The 19721-nt window shown below is 24.7% G+C and overlaps 2 protein-coding genes across 2 annotated transcripts in view; one reads left to right on the forward strand and one right to left on the reverse strand.

Moving 5' to 3' along the window:
- Nucleotides 1-1673, forward strand: part of LOC113552232 (multiple C2 and transmembrane domain-containing protein) — a 56530-nt gene extending 54857 nt beyond the window's left edge. The window contains exon 20 of the mRNA XM_026955001.1: nt 1432-1673. The gene's annotated coding sequence lies outside the window, so the exon portion shown is untranslated. The remainder of the gene's footprint in view (nt 1-1431) is intronic.
- Nucleotides 340-17743, reverse strand: LOC113552259 (A disintegrin and metalloproteinase with thrombospondin motifs adt-1-like). Its single transcript, XM_026955050.1, has 17 exons — nt 17681-17743; nt 10638-10707; nt 9940-10193; nt 9560-9886; nt 8853-9114; nt 8315-8420; nt 7742-7876; nt 6730-6979; nt 6210-6412; nt 5364-5430; nt 5160-5274; nt 4961-5097; nt 4080-4361; nt 2057-2171; nt 1821-1978; nt 605-758; nt 340-476 (listed from the first exon to the last, which is right to left on the reverse strand). Exons 1-17 carry the CDS (start codon nt 17741-17743, stop codon nt 400-402), a joined length of 2775 nt encoding a protein of 924 aa, XP_026810851.1. The 3' UTR covers nt 340-399.
- Nucleotides 17744-19721: the final 1978 nt, after the last annotated feature.

The following is a 19721-nucleotide window of genomic DNA, read 5'->3' on the forward strand; positions in this document are numbered from 1 at the left end:
GTGTGTTTGCACAATATATGTAAAAAAATACTGTTATATCATATGGTTTGATGATAATAAACTTCAGGGTTATTTAATAAAACAATACTACCTATATTGGCTATATTTATATAAAAAATATACGAATTTGTGTGAATTATAGATAATAGATTATAGTTAATTATAATAAATTATATGCATATACGTAAGTATTAACTATAATAAATTATAATAATATGCAAATATGTACGTGGTACGTATTTACATTATCATAATATTATTATGCACGTACATATTCATGTACCAAAATTGCCTATATAAGACGCCGTGCATGAATCAATACAACAGTTAACACATAAATTGATTTTTCGCACATTTCTATATTTTCAATACAAAAAATAATGTAGTTTTTACATTTTATCACGTATTATGTATTTCTACAGGATTCTCAAAGTCTAGTGATATCATGTCATGATCTATAGTTGGTTTTCTTTTTTCTGTAATAAATAATAAAATAATATTATGTTCAACGATTTGTTATAAAATATGTAAATATGACAGTGTTTGATTTAAGCAAAAAAGTTTATAAATATGAGTCTAATATAATAGTTGATAAATAGCTTACCTCTATTTATCTTGAAGAAAGATTGTATGATCTGTTGCACAGTATAATTGTTATCCTGTATTGACAAACTTCTTTTTATACGATTATTTGAACTGAAATTATTATGTGATGTCACTTCATCTACCGATAGTGGTAAGTTATCGGGTCCAAAATCCTATTGAAAAATTTAGACACGTAAAAAAATTAATCCAATATCATAAAATATTAAGATTCGTTTTAATTTATAAAATCGTTTTTTTATAATTTAATAAAATTAAATAAAATATCAGTTGTTCAAATCAATCTAAAACTAATACTATGATAGTAAATTATTTTTATAAAAATAAACTATCTGTCACAACACGCAGTGTAAAGTTAAAAATTAGTTTTAATTAATAAGAGTAACTTACTTTTTAAATGAATAATTACATGTAATTGTATTAAAGAAAACCGTTACAAACCCGTATAATACTGCAAGCATGTAACAAATTTTAAAAGTATTTATTTATTATTATTTTTTTTTTTTTTAGTTAATTGTTCTATCACAAGTATAATTTTTATTTTTATTTTCGTATAGTTAGGGATTATTATTTATTTTATTTGTTAAAAAATACTGAAGTTTAATATTTTTTATTCTACAAGGTTAGGTAAATGATCATTTTTAACCTAACTTTTGAGGAATATATTTTTACTTGCAATAATTTGACGTGAATATTATACAAAATAAATAATATTACACATTATTATAAGTGGAGTTTTTCTTATTATTTTTGATGCTTTTTTAATATTATTTATTATCTATAAACATTGTATTTATAATATAAATAGTATTCATATTTATTTTATAGAATATACAAATCAAACAAATCAAAACAAAACGATATTGTATAATCCTGGATATAATAGAAGCAAAGTAACCACATTTAGTTACCGCTCAAATCCAATTACCAATAGTCTCACGTCCAAAAAATTCCAGGTAAATCACTAAGACAGCTGAAAAGAAACTGGAGGGACCTACTCTCCGCTTAAAAATCTCATTTACGGTGCTGCCATTGGGTAACTTCTCCATTCATATTTTGATTCCTTCTCCCGCCACTTATTATACTCGTCGTATATTTTGTACAGATTTTAAATTTTAATATTTTAAATAAAAAAATAAATAGAAACTATGTATAAAATTAATTCGAAACAATGATTATTTCACATTATTTAATTTATTATTCTTAAGATTACTTACCAAACATTTTCCACTCAAACAAAATGCCTGTCGGTCCGGATCTCCTCGAGCACAATCCGTACCAAACGGAAACCATCCAACCTCACCATTAACAATATAAAACCTGTGCTGCACAGTTTGATCTTGACAAGCAAGTCTACATGGTCTATCCATATCCTCTATAAATCGTTAAGGTTAAAATTAAAAAACTGTGAATCATTTACTGAAAAGTATATTTATTAATTACGCTTCCTTACCTGGCACTGACGACAATTGCATTCCTAAACCAGAAAGTCTCTGTACTTTTTGACCATATTTAGTACAGATTGAAGTTGCATAATCTACTACGGATTTTAAACCCATTTTGCATTGCTGTTAAAATACAAAAGATAAATATTAAAACAATTACAACAATATTTTTTATATTATTCTGTAGAACTAAAGTTTTCACTGTTTACCCGGTAACTAAAATTAAGTTTCTAAAACCTACATTTAGTATTAGAAGCTAAAATTAATACTTAAAATCAGTTATAAAATCAAATTCGAAAAGACTTATTCGTAACTTAAGTCTTAAATATTTATTTTTAGATTCTGAACAGGAGTGATGAATGTATTTATTTTACAATGATATAGGTTTATTTTGTGTGTGTCTGTCATCAGTCATCACGCTTTGGAGAAGTAATAGTGCTTTAATTTTTAACTTCAGCCTCTCTTTAAAAAGAAAAATCCATCTAGTTAGTACTTTTTTTTTTTGGGTGGGGGGTCCAAAGTAAAAAATGTTCAGTAGTTTTCAAAAGCTTCAAGAAAACTCCTAAATAAAGTAACGGAAAACTGGAATTTTTACGCATAACCAGTTTTTGACAAAATCGATTTCTTTTTTTATTTCGCTGTAACTCAAAAACGAATCATTGTAAATACTCGAATTTTCACAAAATGTTTATATTAGCATTATCTATTTACAATTAAATTTTCAAAATATTTTGAATTTTTTTTTTCGAAATGACAATAAAAAAATATTTAGCATTCCAAAAAATCTTCAAAATTTAATAGAAGGATTATTATAAGTTGTACTTATCATAATTTTTGTTTATAAGCATTTAAATTTTAAAGTTCAAATGTTTACGAAATACGTCAAAATCACGAACATTTGCAATGAATTTTGAAGTTGAAAATTTATAAAATATTTGTGATTTATACCTCAGGTTAAAAAAACTCAATACAAGATTCTCCTTTAGTTTTCCTTCAAATAACTGTAAAAAAAACCCTAGCGTCAATATAGAGAAAATATTTTATGAGCGTATGAAATTTAAATTTTTACGAAATCACGTAAAATAACGATACATCCTAAAACGATTTAAATATTTGTTGCTATTTCACCAGTATGGTTGAGAAAAATAAATTACTTTTATTAAAAAATATATATATATATCACAATTTCAATATAGGTAATAATATAATATATCCTAGGCTGACAAATCACCACCTCCGTTCAGAATCGTTTTTCGTATACAATGATGCCTATCATTGCATTCAAATTTAACACATCCATAATTATATTGACCTACTCTCTACCTGTACTATACAGCAAGCGATATTCACTTGCCCACCTTTTTTATATGCATTCTATAACTCTTTAAAATAAAGTGTAATAAAAATAGTGTAAATGCATGCCCACTTCCCACAAAAATGTTCATGCCAAATTCTTACGATTCATTTATAGTACATTTATATATTACAATAATATTATTGGATGAAAATTATAGTACATCTATGTCTGATACTAAAAATCAAAACTTTATAAATAATTCTGATCTCAAAAATAATATTTTTAGGTATTGATTTTATTATTAATTAAATTTGTTATTCATCTATAAAGAATAGAAATACCTATAAACTATACCACCTTTATAAATCAAAATCTTTAAAGAGATTTGGTTCTTTAAAATAAAAAATAGAAAGAAATAATAATAATATTATAACCTTAAATAAGACTCTCGTAAATCGTTTGATTTAATATTTAAAATATTTAAACTAATTATGTAATAAATCAAAGTTTAATCACAAACTCTAAAATTCTAATTTTTTTTTTTTTCATCTCACGTTTAAATGTTTAATAATTATTTTATTTGAATACGTATACTCAATTTGTTCCACATATATACTATTGAATAAAGTAGGACTTAGGTAAACATAGACGAACAAACAATAGTATCATGAGTTTTTTTTTTTTTCTATTACTTAATAGTATAAATTAAGCTAATTTCTAAAATGTATACTCGCTTCTTTTTGTGGACGGCAAATCTTTATGCTCATGACTGGTTCACACGTTTTACACGTTTTACCTTCAACCAGTTTAAGACCGACGCCCGGAATCATACAACTATAGTGGCACACAGAAATTGGCTGCCATTTCCATCCAACAATACTGGACTCCGCAGGCAAAAGCGGCAATGGTTGAGAAGGCGGTCTCAATCGATTAACTGGCGGTTCATTTGCTTCACATTTTTTTGTCTCCTCAATGTACAGTGTATCTGGCGAAGATGATTTATCGCAAATGAATTCCTTTTGCACATAAAATTAAACAAATTTATCGTAATACTTATGAATTATCAAATAACTATAATATGATAGCCACACTGAAATAATGCAAACCAGCAATGCAATTATTATTTATAAACTAATAATTGAATAGGAATAACTATTACGAGTATATGTTTGTTAATATTAATATATATTAAATAATTATTTATTACATATTAAATAAAATCTTTACGATTGATTAAATTATATATTGCTGAAGCCTGAAGGTGTATAGAAATGTTACATTTTTATAATACAAATGGTATTTAAGTATTGCTCTAAAAATCTGAGATGCCTATAAATTATAATAATTTATTTTATTTCTGGAACATAATTATCTTCATACTTAAAAAATTCATTAAATTGCTAATTTTTTTCACAATTACTAGATTCAAATAAATGATCGATATTTTACAATATATTGTAATATGAACGTACTCAAAATAGTAACTTCCTTTTTTTGATAGAAATGTTCAAACATTTATTATTATTATTATTATTATTATTATTATTGTAGTTCGTAATTAATAGTTATTTAACGATCTATAGTTGAGAAGTTAGTTATCGTATTTATAATTTACCTTACAATAACCACCAATACAATAAGTAGATTCCTTATTCTTATTTATTTGACATGTTGTTCCATCTGGAAAAGACCAACCCCGACTTTTTGTACCACCTTTTTCTTTATGACACCAAACAGTACACGCGTCTTTAGCTAAAATAAAATGATTTATTTAAAATATAGTATACTAATAATAGTAAATATTTTACACATACGATCTGAACTAATTTTTTGATAACCAGTTCCCAGAAGCTCCATATCGTATTCTTTAGCTCTTAAACATATCTCATTAGCAAAGTCTTTGAGAGTAAGCTGTGGTGCATTTGTACACTAAAATAAGTTTTATTTATTACAATCAGTTTATTAATTTTTGATAATTCATTTTCATCTAGCTTAATTTAAAAAAAAAAATCATTTACTTGTTCTGTGGAACATGATTTATACTTTTGATCACCACCTGAACATGATTTACCGCCATTTTCCGGCCTAAAAATCAATGAAATAGTAAATACTATACATATAATTTAAACAATTAATATAACAACTTTATAAAATATAATATTATTTTACATGTCATTATCTTGTGTTTTAATAAAATATTTATATACAACTATAATTTTACTTTACTATAAATTGTATATCATATCTGCAGTTTAAGATTTTATTTTATTTTTTGTTTTGATTAATCCTTATATTTTATATTAGTTAAACCACATAATTATAAATCTTTAAATACACGCGTATGTGAATTGTTTACACGATTGTATTATTAAATGCTAGAAAATGAAATACGAATAATTACAAATTGTAATAATTATCAAAAGCTTAACTACGACTCATTGTTTCTTAACTTCAAATTCCTTGGTTCTCATTATTGTTTCAAACATTTAGTAATGGCCATAACCCTGGATTCTTGAGAAAACATTTGGGCAGCTTTCCTTTGTACAGTTATTATTTTTGGCACATGCTCATAATAATTTATACAGCGTTGACATTAATATCGCACTTTATTTTACAAAATGTGAATGTTCATAAATAAAACTTAAAAAATACGTTGTTGGAAATTATAAAATATTGCGTAGTGGAAACTTTGTAAAAAAACATTAATAATGCTAAAAAAAATTATTTTCCAGTAAAATATGGAAGAATAAATTACGATTTTAAAAGTATTTGTAATTATTTTAAGTTTATTAAATTATATTCTTGGTATTCAATCGCAATGATTTAAGCATTAATAAATAAACTATTACATTTTTAAAATTTACCTGGGATTGTTGCACCTTCTTAACGAGGTCATTATGCCGGTGCTACCGCTATTTAGATCATTTTTATCACCTAGCAAACATGATGAAGCACAATCTGAGAACGGTTGCCAATCACTCCATCCACCATCAATACTCTGATGCGGTGCAAATCCAGCTTGAAGAGCAGACAAACCCTTATGTACACACCGACCACTTCTACACCACTAAAATTATTATTAACAATAACAATAATAAATCACAACAAATATATTCTATTTAGTTATAAATGAAAGGTATAAAATATATGTTTTTCATAAAATAAAACATATTGAATGATAAGTTCTTATTTTTTAAATTCGTCAAACAAAAGAAGTTTATCAGAATTTTTTTTAAGTCAGGTCTTGTCCAAAATCAATACATTTATAAGTAGAACTATGTAGCGCATTGCGCATATTTTGAATGCGTTCTTAAAGTGAAAATGATTTTACTTTATTTTATTTTACGTGATACATTATACTGGCTATATTCAACACTTTCTTACTTTATTTGGGCCACACAGAGTTCCTTCTAGCGCAGGATGTGAAGTCCATGTATATCGATCCCGTTGGCAATGTAAATCCCGACAAACCTCACTCAAATCTTGACTAATAGCATGTACACTTCCTCGTCCATATTTAAGCAGACATTGTTCGTGTGCGTCGAACCGCTCACCAGGCAAACGGCCATGTTGTTTATGGTCCATGTATCCAGAAGTACCACTGTCGTCAAATAAGCACCCTGCTTGTGAGCTCCTAGAAACATTTTAAGTTACTATTACTAATTATATAACTTTACAACAATAAGATTGGTATTTGTATTATCATGTTTGAAATAATTACATTTTTTAGAATAATGCTTACTATTAGTATATTTGTTTTTTTCCAAATAATGAAATATTAAATCGTTTATTATTAATATGAAATAAAAATAATCTACACGATTAAATTAGTGACCTGCTATTCATATAATGATTAAATTTATAAAAAAAAAAAATAATAATAAATCAGCCTTTAAATTCTGATCATGTAATTTATTCTAAAAATAATGTTTTATTGCTGATATAATTAATTTAAATAAAAAAATTAATTGAAAATATTTAATAGGCTGTTTGAACAATGTAATAGTTCTACAAATTTCAAATGTTTTTTATCGATAAGAAGATATATTATATAAAATCAACTATTTATTTGTATTGTTTAAACTTTAAAGTAAGAGAATAAAAATATGTTCAAGTTTCTACATTTTTATTTAACAATAATTTGTCTTCAATTTTATAACATTTTAGTGTTAAAAACAATTTATTCAATTTATATTATTATCAAAAATAACATAACACATTGACTTTTACAAAATATTATGCTATATTTCTAGTTATGTATTATCATTGTATACAAATTAAGTATTACACATTTTAAAAAAATCAGTTTAAAATTTAAACCATATATATTTAAGTATATGATGCTACTATAATAAATAATAAAAAATAACTTCTGAAAAAAATCGGGAACTCTTACTGTAAAAACTTTTCTAGGTACTCATGGCTACACGTGGACCATGTAATTTTACCACTTCCCAGGGTCGGTGACATCAAGTAACTTGTTGGATCACAATTGTTGTCCGACGAAGTTCCATCGTGCCGCATTCCCAAACTATACAACAAATAAACAAATTAAGCACCAAACGGATTGATAATTTATTTGTATAAACCATGATAGCAATTTATTAAATCAAATGATCATCATTATTCACATATAACAGGTTGTCGTGCCCTTGAAGTTTTAATTCTATAACTGTTTTACACTATTCCACGAGTTTACTGATCATCTGATACCAAAATAATATTATAATAGAGTGTAGAAAAATAAAATTTCATTTTTTTTTTTTATTATTGCTAAGTCTATAGAATATATAATTGTAATTATATAAAATAACTGATTAGTTATTAGTATTATTAAATTAAAATATTCAAATAAGATTAATATGATATTCACTTTAATTTATTATCATAAGGATTAAACGCATTACATATAAATTGTATTTCTAAATTCTAGTGTAAAATTAAAATAAATTAACTTTTTATTTCTTACTTATGACCAATTTCATGTGCAACCACATAAACGCTTTCAAAATGTCGACCTTCATTTACAGTACAGCTGCTAGTTTTCGTACACATACCAGCGACTGGAGCGAGACCTATAATATTATATAGGTAAGTATAATATAAAGTAGATAATTTAAAGGTATCTTATAAATCCACTAACGAAAAAAAATATATATATATATATATAATAAATCATAGTAATCATCAATGGCATAACTAACTGAGCGCACTTGAGCCTGTTCACTTAGGTTGCTCAAAACAGTATAATATTTTTCTATAACTATTAAACTATTAATTTATTTTTTAATAATTTAAAATTATTATACAATTTTCAATCAATAAACATGCAATAATATTATTTAAAAATATATAAAATAATATTAGTAAGATGAATGCACCCTCCCTTATACCTCACTATATAATGTCTGGGTGAGGGAGGGAATTAAAAATTTCACTCTCTGACCAAAATTTTGAAGTTACGCCACTAGTCATCAAATATATAATATAGGTAATCATCTACTCACCTACGACTTGATTGCTGATTTTACCATTTTTTCCGGTCACAAACAAATCAAGTCCAGTCAGTATAACGGCATGATCCCAATGTAGAGGATCCGAATCTAGCGGTGGATTTTCGGTCTGTTGCCATTTACAAAAATTACTTAAGAATCGGTCTATATCATTAGACCTCGATAGACCTTCAGGATCTGAATGAAGAATCTCCAGTCTTTTTAAAATAAAATTAATTTGACGACCTAACGAAGGGTCGTGATACAACAAATCAACCTAAATGACCCAAAAACCATTATTTTAACACTTATTTGCTGACACATATTGATTAAATCCAACTAGGCCATAATACTACAACTATTACGATTCCATTATTATTCATGCGTAAGATTTGACAATGCTATTCATATCATTTTTAAATACGTTTGTCACTTTTTACTTTATTGTTTCCGCTATTATAATACTGTTCATTGAACATCGTCGTTAGATAATAATTATTTGTTTTCAAGCATTAAATTGCATCATTTTAATAAAAAAAAAATTAGACAAGAGAGTTTCTTATGATTCATGAGGATTTGACATATTTAAGTATGAACTCAAAGTGAAATTATTGACAAACTCTCGTCATATACTTTGTCATATTTAATTTGACAGAAAACAAATATTTTATAGAAAATGAAAAAGTAATCAGTTGTTTCATCGAGTATAGTAATTTACTTACAGCGTTGACCATAGCCAAAACAAATCGAATAATTTCTTTTTCGGTGTTTGATTCAAAATTAATGGCCATGAGTCTATAAAGGTCCTGGTCTACGAAAATGGCTATTTCCAGATTCAACACAGATGGTGACCAAATACCTCTTTTTGATCGAATTTTAGGTAATTTATTATATTCATTCACAGCGATAAATTTACCAAAAGATTCTTTTAATTTCGCTGCGTTTTCTAGTCGGACAATCACGTGTGGTGTTTCATCCAAACCATGAAATCGTTCCGGTAATGGACTTATGGCATAAAAATCATCTTCGTTCGATTTAAGAATTCCCCTCTAAATAAACACAATATTATAAAAAATAATTTTTAAATTTTGGTTAGATTTACTAATCCATTGCAGACGTCAAGTGCAGCCACATGGGGTGAAAAACTATGGTAATAACAACCCGTATCATTAAATTCATCATCTATTATTTCTGATTTCCCATTTTTTCTTTTAAGTATGACAAATTTGTCGTCAAATAAATCATCATTTTTTTGCAAATCAAATTGAAAATAACGACCAAACTTATCAGACGTAAAATTGACCAGTCCGATTTTCAGCATACTTGGATTTAAGTAAGTCACGCCAAAATGTTGACCTAAAATAATGTAAAAAATACATATTATAATACATATTATTATGTAGTTATATCATACGTGCATCATATCAATTATATCTAATTTTAAAAACACAATTTTTCACACAAAGGTTAATATGCAATTCACGCGTAATTAGTTTTTTCCTGTAAGATAACGCTGTCAACTAACGAGAAAACCCTATCTAAATCTATAGCGTGTAAATACACTACAATTATAATACTGTCCACGTGTTATTGACCTCTTCGGAAACCCATGGAACCATAACGATTAACATTTATTCTTTTAAACATAGGTATATGTATACCTCCCACCTGATTCAAACATTTTGTAACAACTTTAATAACAATTCACACATTTTCACTTTTTTTTTCGCACTCCGTCAATCCATATATGTTCAAATAATAATTGCTGTGCGGAACTAAAGCATAACCAATAGTACTTACTTGCATTGGGTCCAACGAAATGTCTCCATTCTGATGGTGTTAAATGTTCAATTAGATTCGTCTCGTTGATCTAAAAAAAAATTATTATACCAGGGAATTTATTTTTTATTTATATTAAATGTAAATTTTAATAATAACAATAATCGGTTGATCACCTTTTACCTGTATTGACTTTTTTGACTAAATAAACTAAGTAAATAGGTCTTATAAATTATATTATTCGATTAAGCTTACCAAAATGAATGAATAATGTTTAATTCAGTTACAGACCTCCCATACTTTTTTAACATATTTTAAAACGGCTGTCAACCTAACGCAACCTTATTTTAGATCCTTTTTTATGACAGGCATATGGATAGTAAAATTCTTTGAGAAAACCATGGTTTTCAATATGGCCATAACTTTTAAGAATTGGAAAATATATTTTATTATTTTTTATTTTCTCCACATTTATCAAATTATTTCTTTAATACATAGATCTAATTTAGGCTATTTTAATAGATTTATAATTAATTGTAAATATATTTATTTTTCTCTAAGTATAATTTAATACGTGTACACATTGCATTAAAGTACTCCAGTTGTATCTTGCATAATATAATCATTTTATACTTATTAAAAATTACTTATTAATATAATACGTAGAGTTTACTGTATATAGAATTTTTTTAAATCTCTTCCACATAATAACTAGCCAAACATCGTAATCGTATAATCGACAACGATATAAATACATGTATATTATATTTTATATAAAATTTGTAAAGCAATAATTATAGATATAATCATGATTCATGAAAGATATATTTGATGGAATCTTTTGCTTCAATGTTAGACTGTATCAAACGTATCTGATATAGACTCTGTGACCCAAATAGCCATACTGCCTGAGTTATTTCAATTGTACAATGTAGGTAACGTACACTTTTTTCGAACTCAAAATAAATCATCTTATTATCCTATATTACAACAATCCTAAATCACAATTCAATGAACAAAAATAATTCTCATTAGTTCTTTTAGCAAATACTCGTAATAAACTAATAACTATAAATATTAATGTCTAATGGTGTTAACGTGAGGGGCAATCCTTCAAGAAATTTCGAAAAAATGTTGAACGTACACTATATTCTTATACTCAATATGTGACTAAGTGTTACAATTGCAATTTATACACATACATGTAATACATAGATAATACATTTATTATAGATAAAATCCTGATTAATCTATTGATAGTCACCAATATTATTATTAGTAGTAATTTTAAATCGCTGTTATTATTATGATATGACCAAGTAACTATCCTATAACCTACAATAAATATGTAACTAGGCTTTAATCTTACGTTTCTTCTAATGATAATTTTTCTTAATTATATTTAAGATTTTAGAACAACTTATTATTAACAGTAATAATTTAAGAAAATGTTAATATATTATGTAACACTACACTAATGACCTAGTAGTCCGATAGCCCGATCAGAGTAATGACGGGTACAGAAAACATCCCTTTGACGGTATGAATTGTATTATTGTCAAATAGAAGGAACTAAGATTTATATTTTATATTATTTATTAAGTCATCCATATACGGATCAATAATCTATCAATATTTTTCGCATTTGAACAAAAAATGTGGCTTACTAATTATTTAAGTATATAATATATATTTGTATTATATTTTATATAATTATTTAATATATCAGAAAAATAATTAATACCAATGAATATAACTGTTAACGAATAATAATGTGTATAAATTATTTATAAATTGAAAAATGGAAGTTAAAACAAAAGCAATTTCAATATTAGACATGCAAAATAATACATGTATCAATACAAAAGATTTATATTTAAATTAGTTTTTATAATTATTCATTTTAAGGCTTCATTTATTTAAAAAAAATACAGTTAAAACAAATGTTATTAGTATAATTAATGCATTACATTAATGACAAAGCATTTTAAAACTATTTTGTAAAGTATAATTTTACTGAAAAATCGTTAGCGCGTTTATCATTCTGAACTTACATACATTTTATGCACAACATACTAATATACATAGTAGGTAGTGTTTAAATTAAAATATTTAAAAATTATAGTAACCATTGATTTTAATTTGTACACTCTGTTTATCTCAGAGTAATCAAACATAAATAATTAATATACCAGGTACCTACATAAAATACCAAACTATAATTACTATAACCTTTTTAAATATTCAAATAAATTCTAAAATGGGTACCTTGCTATACATTTTTAAACAAATACATAATTTATTGGATTTATATACTATGTGATTAGTAGGCACGCATATTTTCATATGCAATATAGATAACTTTTATAATTATGTAAGTTATAGAAAAACAGATTATTTTTCGGTAATAGTTTATAAATTTATAATAGATACATACGATTTCCACTGATTCTTTAAGCAATCGACTTTTTTTTATCCCTTCATACTTAGATAATATTATTTTGACAAATAATAAATTAAATAGATATTAGGCAAACTTATAAAATTGATTAATTAATAAAATAGCTGAAAGTCGCAAGCAATATATACATTATATTTATTGATATTTGTGCCCACTTAAATACTTAAGTTATAAAAATAAAATAATAGATAGTAAAATTAAAAAACACTATTTATTCCAAAATATTATAGAATATTAGAATATCTAATATAATATATTTATTAGATATGACATAATATTACAAAAATGTTATAGCATTAGTGAACTTTAATATTATTGATATGGTAGTAATGTATTGTCTGATCAACTGAATTATTTGTCTTTTTTCCTAAAAGTTAGTCGACGCCATTTAACCCACTAACATTAATAATACATAATACGTGTAATGTGATTATCAGTAAATATATAACATAATAGAATATATTATATTGCATGGAGTTTATCATAGTGTTGCGTTACGACCGTGATATCATTTTCTTTTATATATCCATTAAGAAGAAAGATTTATTAATAATAACATAAATTATTTTTATGGTATCTATTTAATGCGGAAACCCCCAAAAATATGCCTAAGTGCAAGGAAGCAGAAAAAATTCTGATAAATAACAATTTTATTCAAAATTTATAAAATTAACTTCAAGAAATCCATCAAAAACACCCTTCTTATAAAATTAATTATTCTTTTTATTGTCGAATGGTTTTAATAATTGTTTTTTTATTATTATTAATATATGAACTTATTCTATGTAAGGGTAATTTATTTCACTGGAAATAAATAATTAATTTTTGACTTGTATATTCAAAATTATTTTTATTAGCTATATATTGTTATTTATCCTTGAAAAATAATTTTGAAATATTTAAGGTTATCAACCCAGACAACAGGAATGGTTCGATTTTATAATATTTACTGACAATAGTATTTTACACTATTATCTAAACAGACTAAAATAAAAAAATAAATAAATAAAAAAATGAACTAGCTCAAACAATGTGATATTATGTATAATCATATTCAATATTCGGATACCTACATAAAATAATTTTTTTTTATTCACTATAAAGTGTGTCACTGATGCGTGCAAATCAAACGTGTCCTGAATGGGCAAGGTTATCGGGAAATAAGCATTGCCACTATACGAGCATTCGAACACTAATGGCCTTTTCTCATCATTGTAACAATTTCATTTTTATCAAACTGATAACAAACCGTTTTTTTAAATTTTTCATGTTGTGTGTAATAGTTTATTAGGTACCAGAACCAGTCACCTATATTTGGCATAAAGAAAAATAGTAGAATGCTCTCTGTTCTGACAATTGGATTACAAAAACAATGGTCTAGTGGACCCGGGACAGGATGTACCATGAAAGTAAAAGGTGTACGTATAGTACCTATACACGAAGGCAATTTTTAAAGTTATTACCGAATCGTTACTTTCCTCGTGTTTGGTTACCAAGTAAGATAATCATTCTGTCCATACTGATATCGAGAACGTATACAATTTTCCCTCGCGGGAACGCATCGTCTGTGGTCCGTTGCGCTCCACGAATAACAGATAAAATAAATGAAATGAATATACGATAAAGAGGAAAACTCTTATTCGGATCGATTATGTTTGTTAATCGATGCAGAAATGTCTTATGAAATGATGAATATGAACACTGGAGCGAATGATTTTAAAATATAATAATTACTTTATAAACAGAAAAACTTTTAAGTTAAAACAAAGAAACATTCTTATAGATCTCTAACCATTGTCGAGAAATTGCTCAATTATTTGTTTTATATCCAAATCAAAAATAATCGTATAAACCGCCAATTATACATACCTAATTGAAAACTATTTGTATTCTAACAATGTCCTTGTCGTGCTATAACCAACAAACATGATAGTACAATAAATAATTTAGAATATATACTAGAATATAATATAATATACTAAAGTATATAAGAGTAATATTGAAATTTACTATAAATAATAGATATACTTTATACACTTAATCCGTGAAACGGAGTGTAATATTTGATATATTATAATAATATATTTTATGTAAGTACATTTACAATCCTTTTTTTAACCCTTTCATTGCTATGGACGCACATATGCGTCCAATGTAAACGACTTTGGTGTGCTATGGACGCACATACGCGTCCTATCATTTTAAAAATCAACAAAAGCTATTATCGATAATATGATAATATCATAAAATGGCAAATAATTAGACGAATTCAAAGAGACAATAAAAAATATATATATGATAAATATTAAAAAAGTTATAAGCAAAATAATTTATTTGATTTTCCAAGGTTCCCAAATTGTCATTATTTGATAAACTGAAATAATAGTTCATAATCGACTATTTGGGAACCAATCACTAACTTAATTAACTAATATCTGCTAAAAAAATTACTAGAACATTTTTATTTTTATTGATAGTTATTATTTGAACTATAAAAATATTTAAAACAAGGCGAAAAACAATGTTTAAAAATAAAATTTAATCCTAGCACAGTGCTGTAAACTGGGAAAAAATAATTCAGCAGGGAAAGGGTTAATATTGTACATCGTATTTCATTTCAATTTTCAAAATATGTTTTTACTTTAAAGTTATCAGTATTTTTGAGACTCTTACTAAAAAAATGAAAGCTCATTAAGTTTGATTTTAGTAAATCATTAATACTATAGAATTGAACAGTAAAAGATTCAGGAATTTAATGAATTGTCTACCTAAAAACAGTTTTATTAATTAGTTGTAAATACCTATTTACTTATCTATTCTAACAGATAAAAATTTACATTTTGAATGATAAGATTTTCTAGTAAGACACTTTCAAGATTTTTATTATTTATAATTTATAATTCGTATTATCTCATCCAAAATCATACACTGGATGATTTACCTTTAATGTGGTATAATATTTTAGTTAAAAAAAATGTACATTATAAACTCAATGCATTGTCTATTACAGTTATGCTTAGTACAAAAAAGCTTCAATTTTCTTAAACAACCAATTAGAGTATTTGTATGTTATATTCAAAACACTTTTCGATTACTTAATACCTATAGTATAGTATTCATGAGGAAACATTGAAAAGTCAGTAACCGTTAATGAGTAGGTGGTAATCAATAGATTTTATAGCTCAGTATTAATATTAACAGACACCTATACCTACCTATATTATAAAGTAAAAAAATCCACACATAATATTACCGTGTGGTTGGTTTGTAAAAAAAAAATATAACGATTTCAACATCTATAACCATTTAAATCACTAGACACACTATTCGAATATACAATAAAATTACTAATTATTCAAAGTTTTTAGACAGTTATATAATTCATTTTAATTATAATATTTGCTTAATATACCTTAAATTATTTTTTTACTCTCCCATGCTCCATAGTTGACCCAAATTCAAACATAATATATTAATACAGTACATGTCTTAGTTTTAATTCATATAGTAGAAATTAAATGTCATCAAATTCATATCTTTAACTTTGCGAAGAAAACGAAGGAAAATGTTCCTAGTGAAAAATATAACATGGAAGCCATAAAAAAAGTCAATTAAATTACTATTAAAAAATTGCGTATATAAGATATGCACAATCCTATTAATTAGTTTTAATAATAATGCATTTTGAATTGTATTTAATTAAAAAAAAAATTGTTATTTTATTTACGTTATAAAAGAGTAAAATAAAAATGTAGGAACTTTTAAGTCAAGATTAAAAAAAAAAATCTAAAACAGAAAAATATTTCTTTTGTATTTTTATCGTATTCATAAACTATGTTTGGTATTTATTATTTCTATTTTTAAACTCTAAAAAAAGATATTTTTTTATACAGTAATTATGACTGATGTCTTTAAGTATCATTAAAATTTTAATTTGAGGAATAAAGTCTCTCAAACGTTATACATCATGTATTAAAAAAATTCTAAAGTGGTTTTTAAATCTTCGACCATTTAGGTACTTGCCATAGTGTAATGCAATTTACCTATACATAATAGATTACAGATACTATAATATAGTGTATGTGTATATATATATATATATAGTATATAACATATTATAATAATGGTTTAACTATGTATTATCATATAGAAACAATAAATATCTGTAAGATTATTATAACTCCCTCATTTATAAAGTTGTACCTTTAAAAAAATAAAATACTGTTGAAATTTTATCATGGCATAATATTTATATGTATATCTGTGTGTGTGTTTATATTATTAATAATTATGTTTTTCTGAAATTAAATAATTGAATATTTTGTAAAATGTTGTTAATTAATTATATTATTAATATAAATAACTAGTTTTTTTTTTTAAATACCTATCTATAATATTTGAGTGACATAGACATAAACATAGTTATTATTTACATAAAATGCATTTCCTTATTAACAAACCTGCTAACATTTAAATCAATATTTATATTAGATGTTATTATGCACATGCAATAATCTACGTGTAGGTTATTATATACCTATTATTCATATAAATTAATTATTTAAAACGCAATTTAAAATTACAAATATGATATAAAAATTACCTTAACACTTTTTAAAGGTTGAAGAATCCATAATATCAAAAATAATTCAAATAACAACTGCATTATTTTTAAACGTCTAGTTTCATAATTATAACTATCAAATGTATTTTAAATATACATTGATAATATGGTTATTTTACACTGATATTTTTGTAACTTACAGTTATTAAACTGCATGTTATCTTCCTTAACTTACAATTATTAAATAACACATTACACTTATAATGGTATCGTACAATTTAACGATATCAGAAAAAAAAATATAATAAATCAAACAATTGCGTAAAAAACACGATAAAATATAAATAATCGCGCAGAACCATTTCATTCGCTAGACTAAAACGAATGGTGTTCTGCTGGAAACTGACTGCCAGTATGTCTGCTCCATCGTAGTGTATATACCTAGATATGTATATATATTTACAGGTATAAAAGAATACCGCCACTTGTTGAAAAATTATAGCATAATGATTGTTTAAGCGTGTATATGTTACTTCCCTGGTGTTGTTTTAGCTAACTCGTACATTAATAACAGTAATCATAATATTATAAACTGGTTCTTCTGCATAATCCTAAAATTGTGTATGTGAAAATATTTTTGAATGTTTATAATATTTGAACAATAAAATAACTTTAGATCAATTTATAATATATATATTTAAACATTATATTACTATAATAGCAATTAAAAAGTATCGTTTAGTTTTATAGAATTTAATAATAATAAAGTTATAGTATTATGCTGTGCTTACATTTAACCACGCATTAAATTAAATATAAATAAGGTATAAATGTTTTTATTTATATCTTAATTAATAAAATGTGATGTTTTTATATAACATAAGCAATTTCGTAAATTGTAGTAAAATGTCTAGAATTTCTGAGAAACATAAAGAAAATTAATTATCAACAAATTTATCATTATTGATTAAAATAAACATCAACATTTTTTTTTATAATTTTCTTATCAAATTTAAATTTAAAACAAAAATAATTACATATAATTAAACAAATAATTAAGTCAGATAAAATAATATAATAATAAAAAAATTAATTACAGAAGTATTTGGTGTTTAATAAGACTAACGAGATTTTATATGAAATGAAAGTACTATATTTATAAATATATGCTAAATCTATATATGATATATAGATATAAATCAGTAAAACGATTGTTGGAATAAATCATACAATTAATTATTTAAATAAAGCTAAAATACAGTTTTAAAAATTAACTGCGTACACAATTACATTATTATGTATAGAACTTACCATATTATATAAATAATATATTTCTTGTGATTGCATTAAGTTTTATTTATTGATTAGTAAAATAATAAAAATACACAGCATAATTGTAAGAAATCCACGTCGTAGTATAAATTTGTTGCATGACCTTATGGATTAGAGTCGCTTATAATTTAAATAAACATTATATAACCCTTAGATTAGGCCCTATTCATATTTTTTCAGCAAATTATTAGATTTATATAATTAAACAATTACACTAAAACTTCATTTCCATTAAAGTCTATTTTAAAATAATAATTAATAATAGTAAGAATATATCTGTGCAGATTAAATAAATATTTTTTTAATAATAATTTTTAATTTATTTTTGTTTGATTAATATAATTTTTGTGCATTTATAAAATGAAAATCGATAATATCAAACACGTCACCAAACAACAGCCATTACACAGTACCTATATTTAGAGTAGCTTGCGAAAAACATCTAATTTTTAATAAGTTGAGACTTAGTTATTTTTTAATTTAAAACAATTTTATATATCAATTACATGTAATTTTAAGCCCCATTATTGTACAGTAGGTACGGATCTTTAAAGATTTTCAGAGGCTAATGGACATATTATTAAAGAGCCTGGGGTGTATTCACCTCAACTTTATGAACAGATATCATGCTATGTATAAAATATGGATGACGTAATTTTTAAAAATAAAATTAATTATGTACATTTAATTGACTTATAAAATATGCAAATAAAATTATTTCTACAACAAAATGCTTATAAATTGTTTT

Source organism: Rhopalosiphum maidis, chromosome 1 (assembly GCF_003676215.2).
Source record: "Rhopalosiphum maidis isolate BTI-1 chromosome 1, ASM367621v3, whole genome shotgun sequence".
Taxonomy (NCBI): Eukaryota; Metazoa; Arthropoda; class Insecta; order Hemiptera; family Aphididae; genus Rhopalosiphum; species Rhopalosiphum maidis.

What these genes read in the sequence shown, in the direction of transcription:
- LOC113552259 (XM_026955050.1), bottom strand. Translation starts at nt 17,743, where the DNA reads ATGCAGTTGTTATTTGAATTATTTTTGATATTATGGATTCTTCAACCT. An exon ending in TCAAAAAATTAGTTCAGATC is followed by an intron (nt 5,098 to 5,159) that starts GTATGTGTAAAA and finishes ATTTTATTTTAG; the next exon opens with CTAAAGACGCGTGTACTGTT. An exon ending in TTTGCCGTCCACAAAAAGAA is followed by an intron (nt 2,172 to 4,079) that starts GCGAGTATACAT and finishes GTATTTTAACAG; the next exon opens with CAATGCAAAATGGGTTTAAA.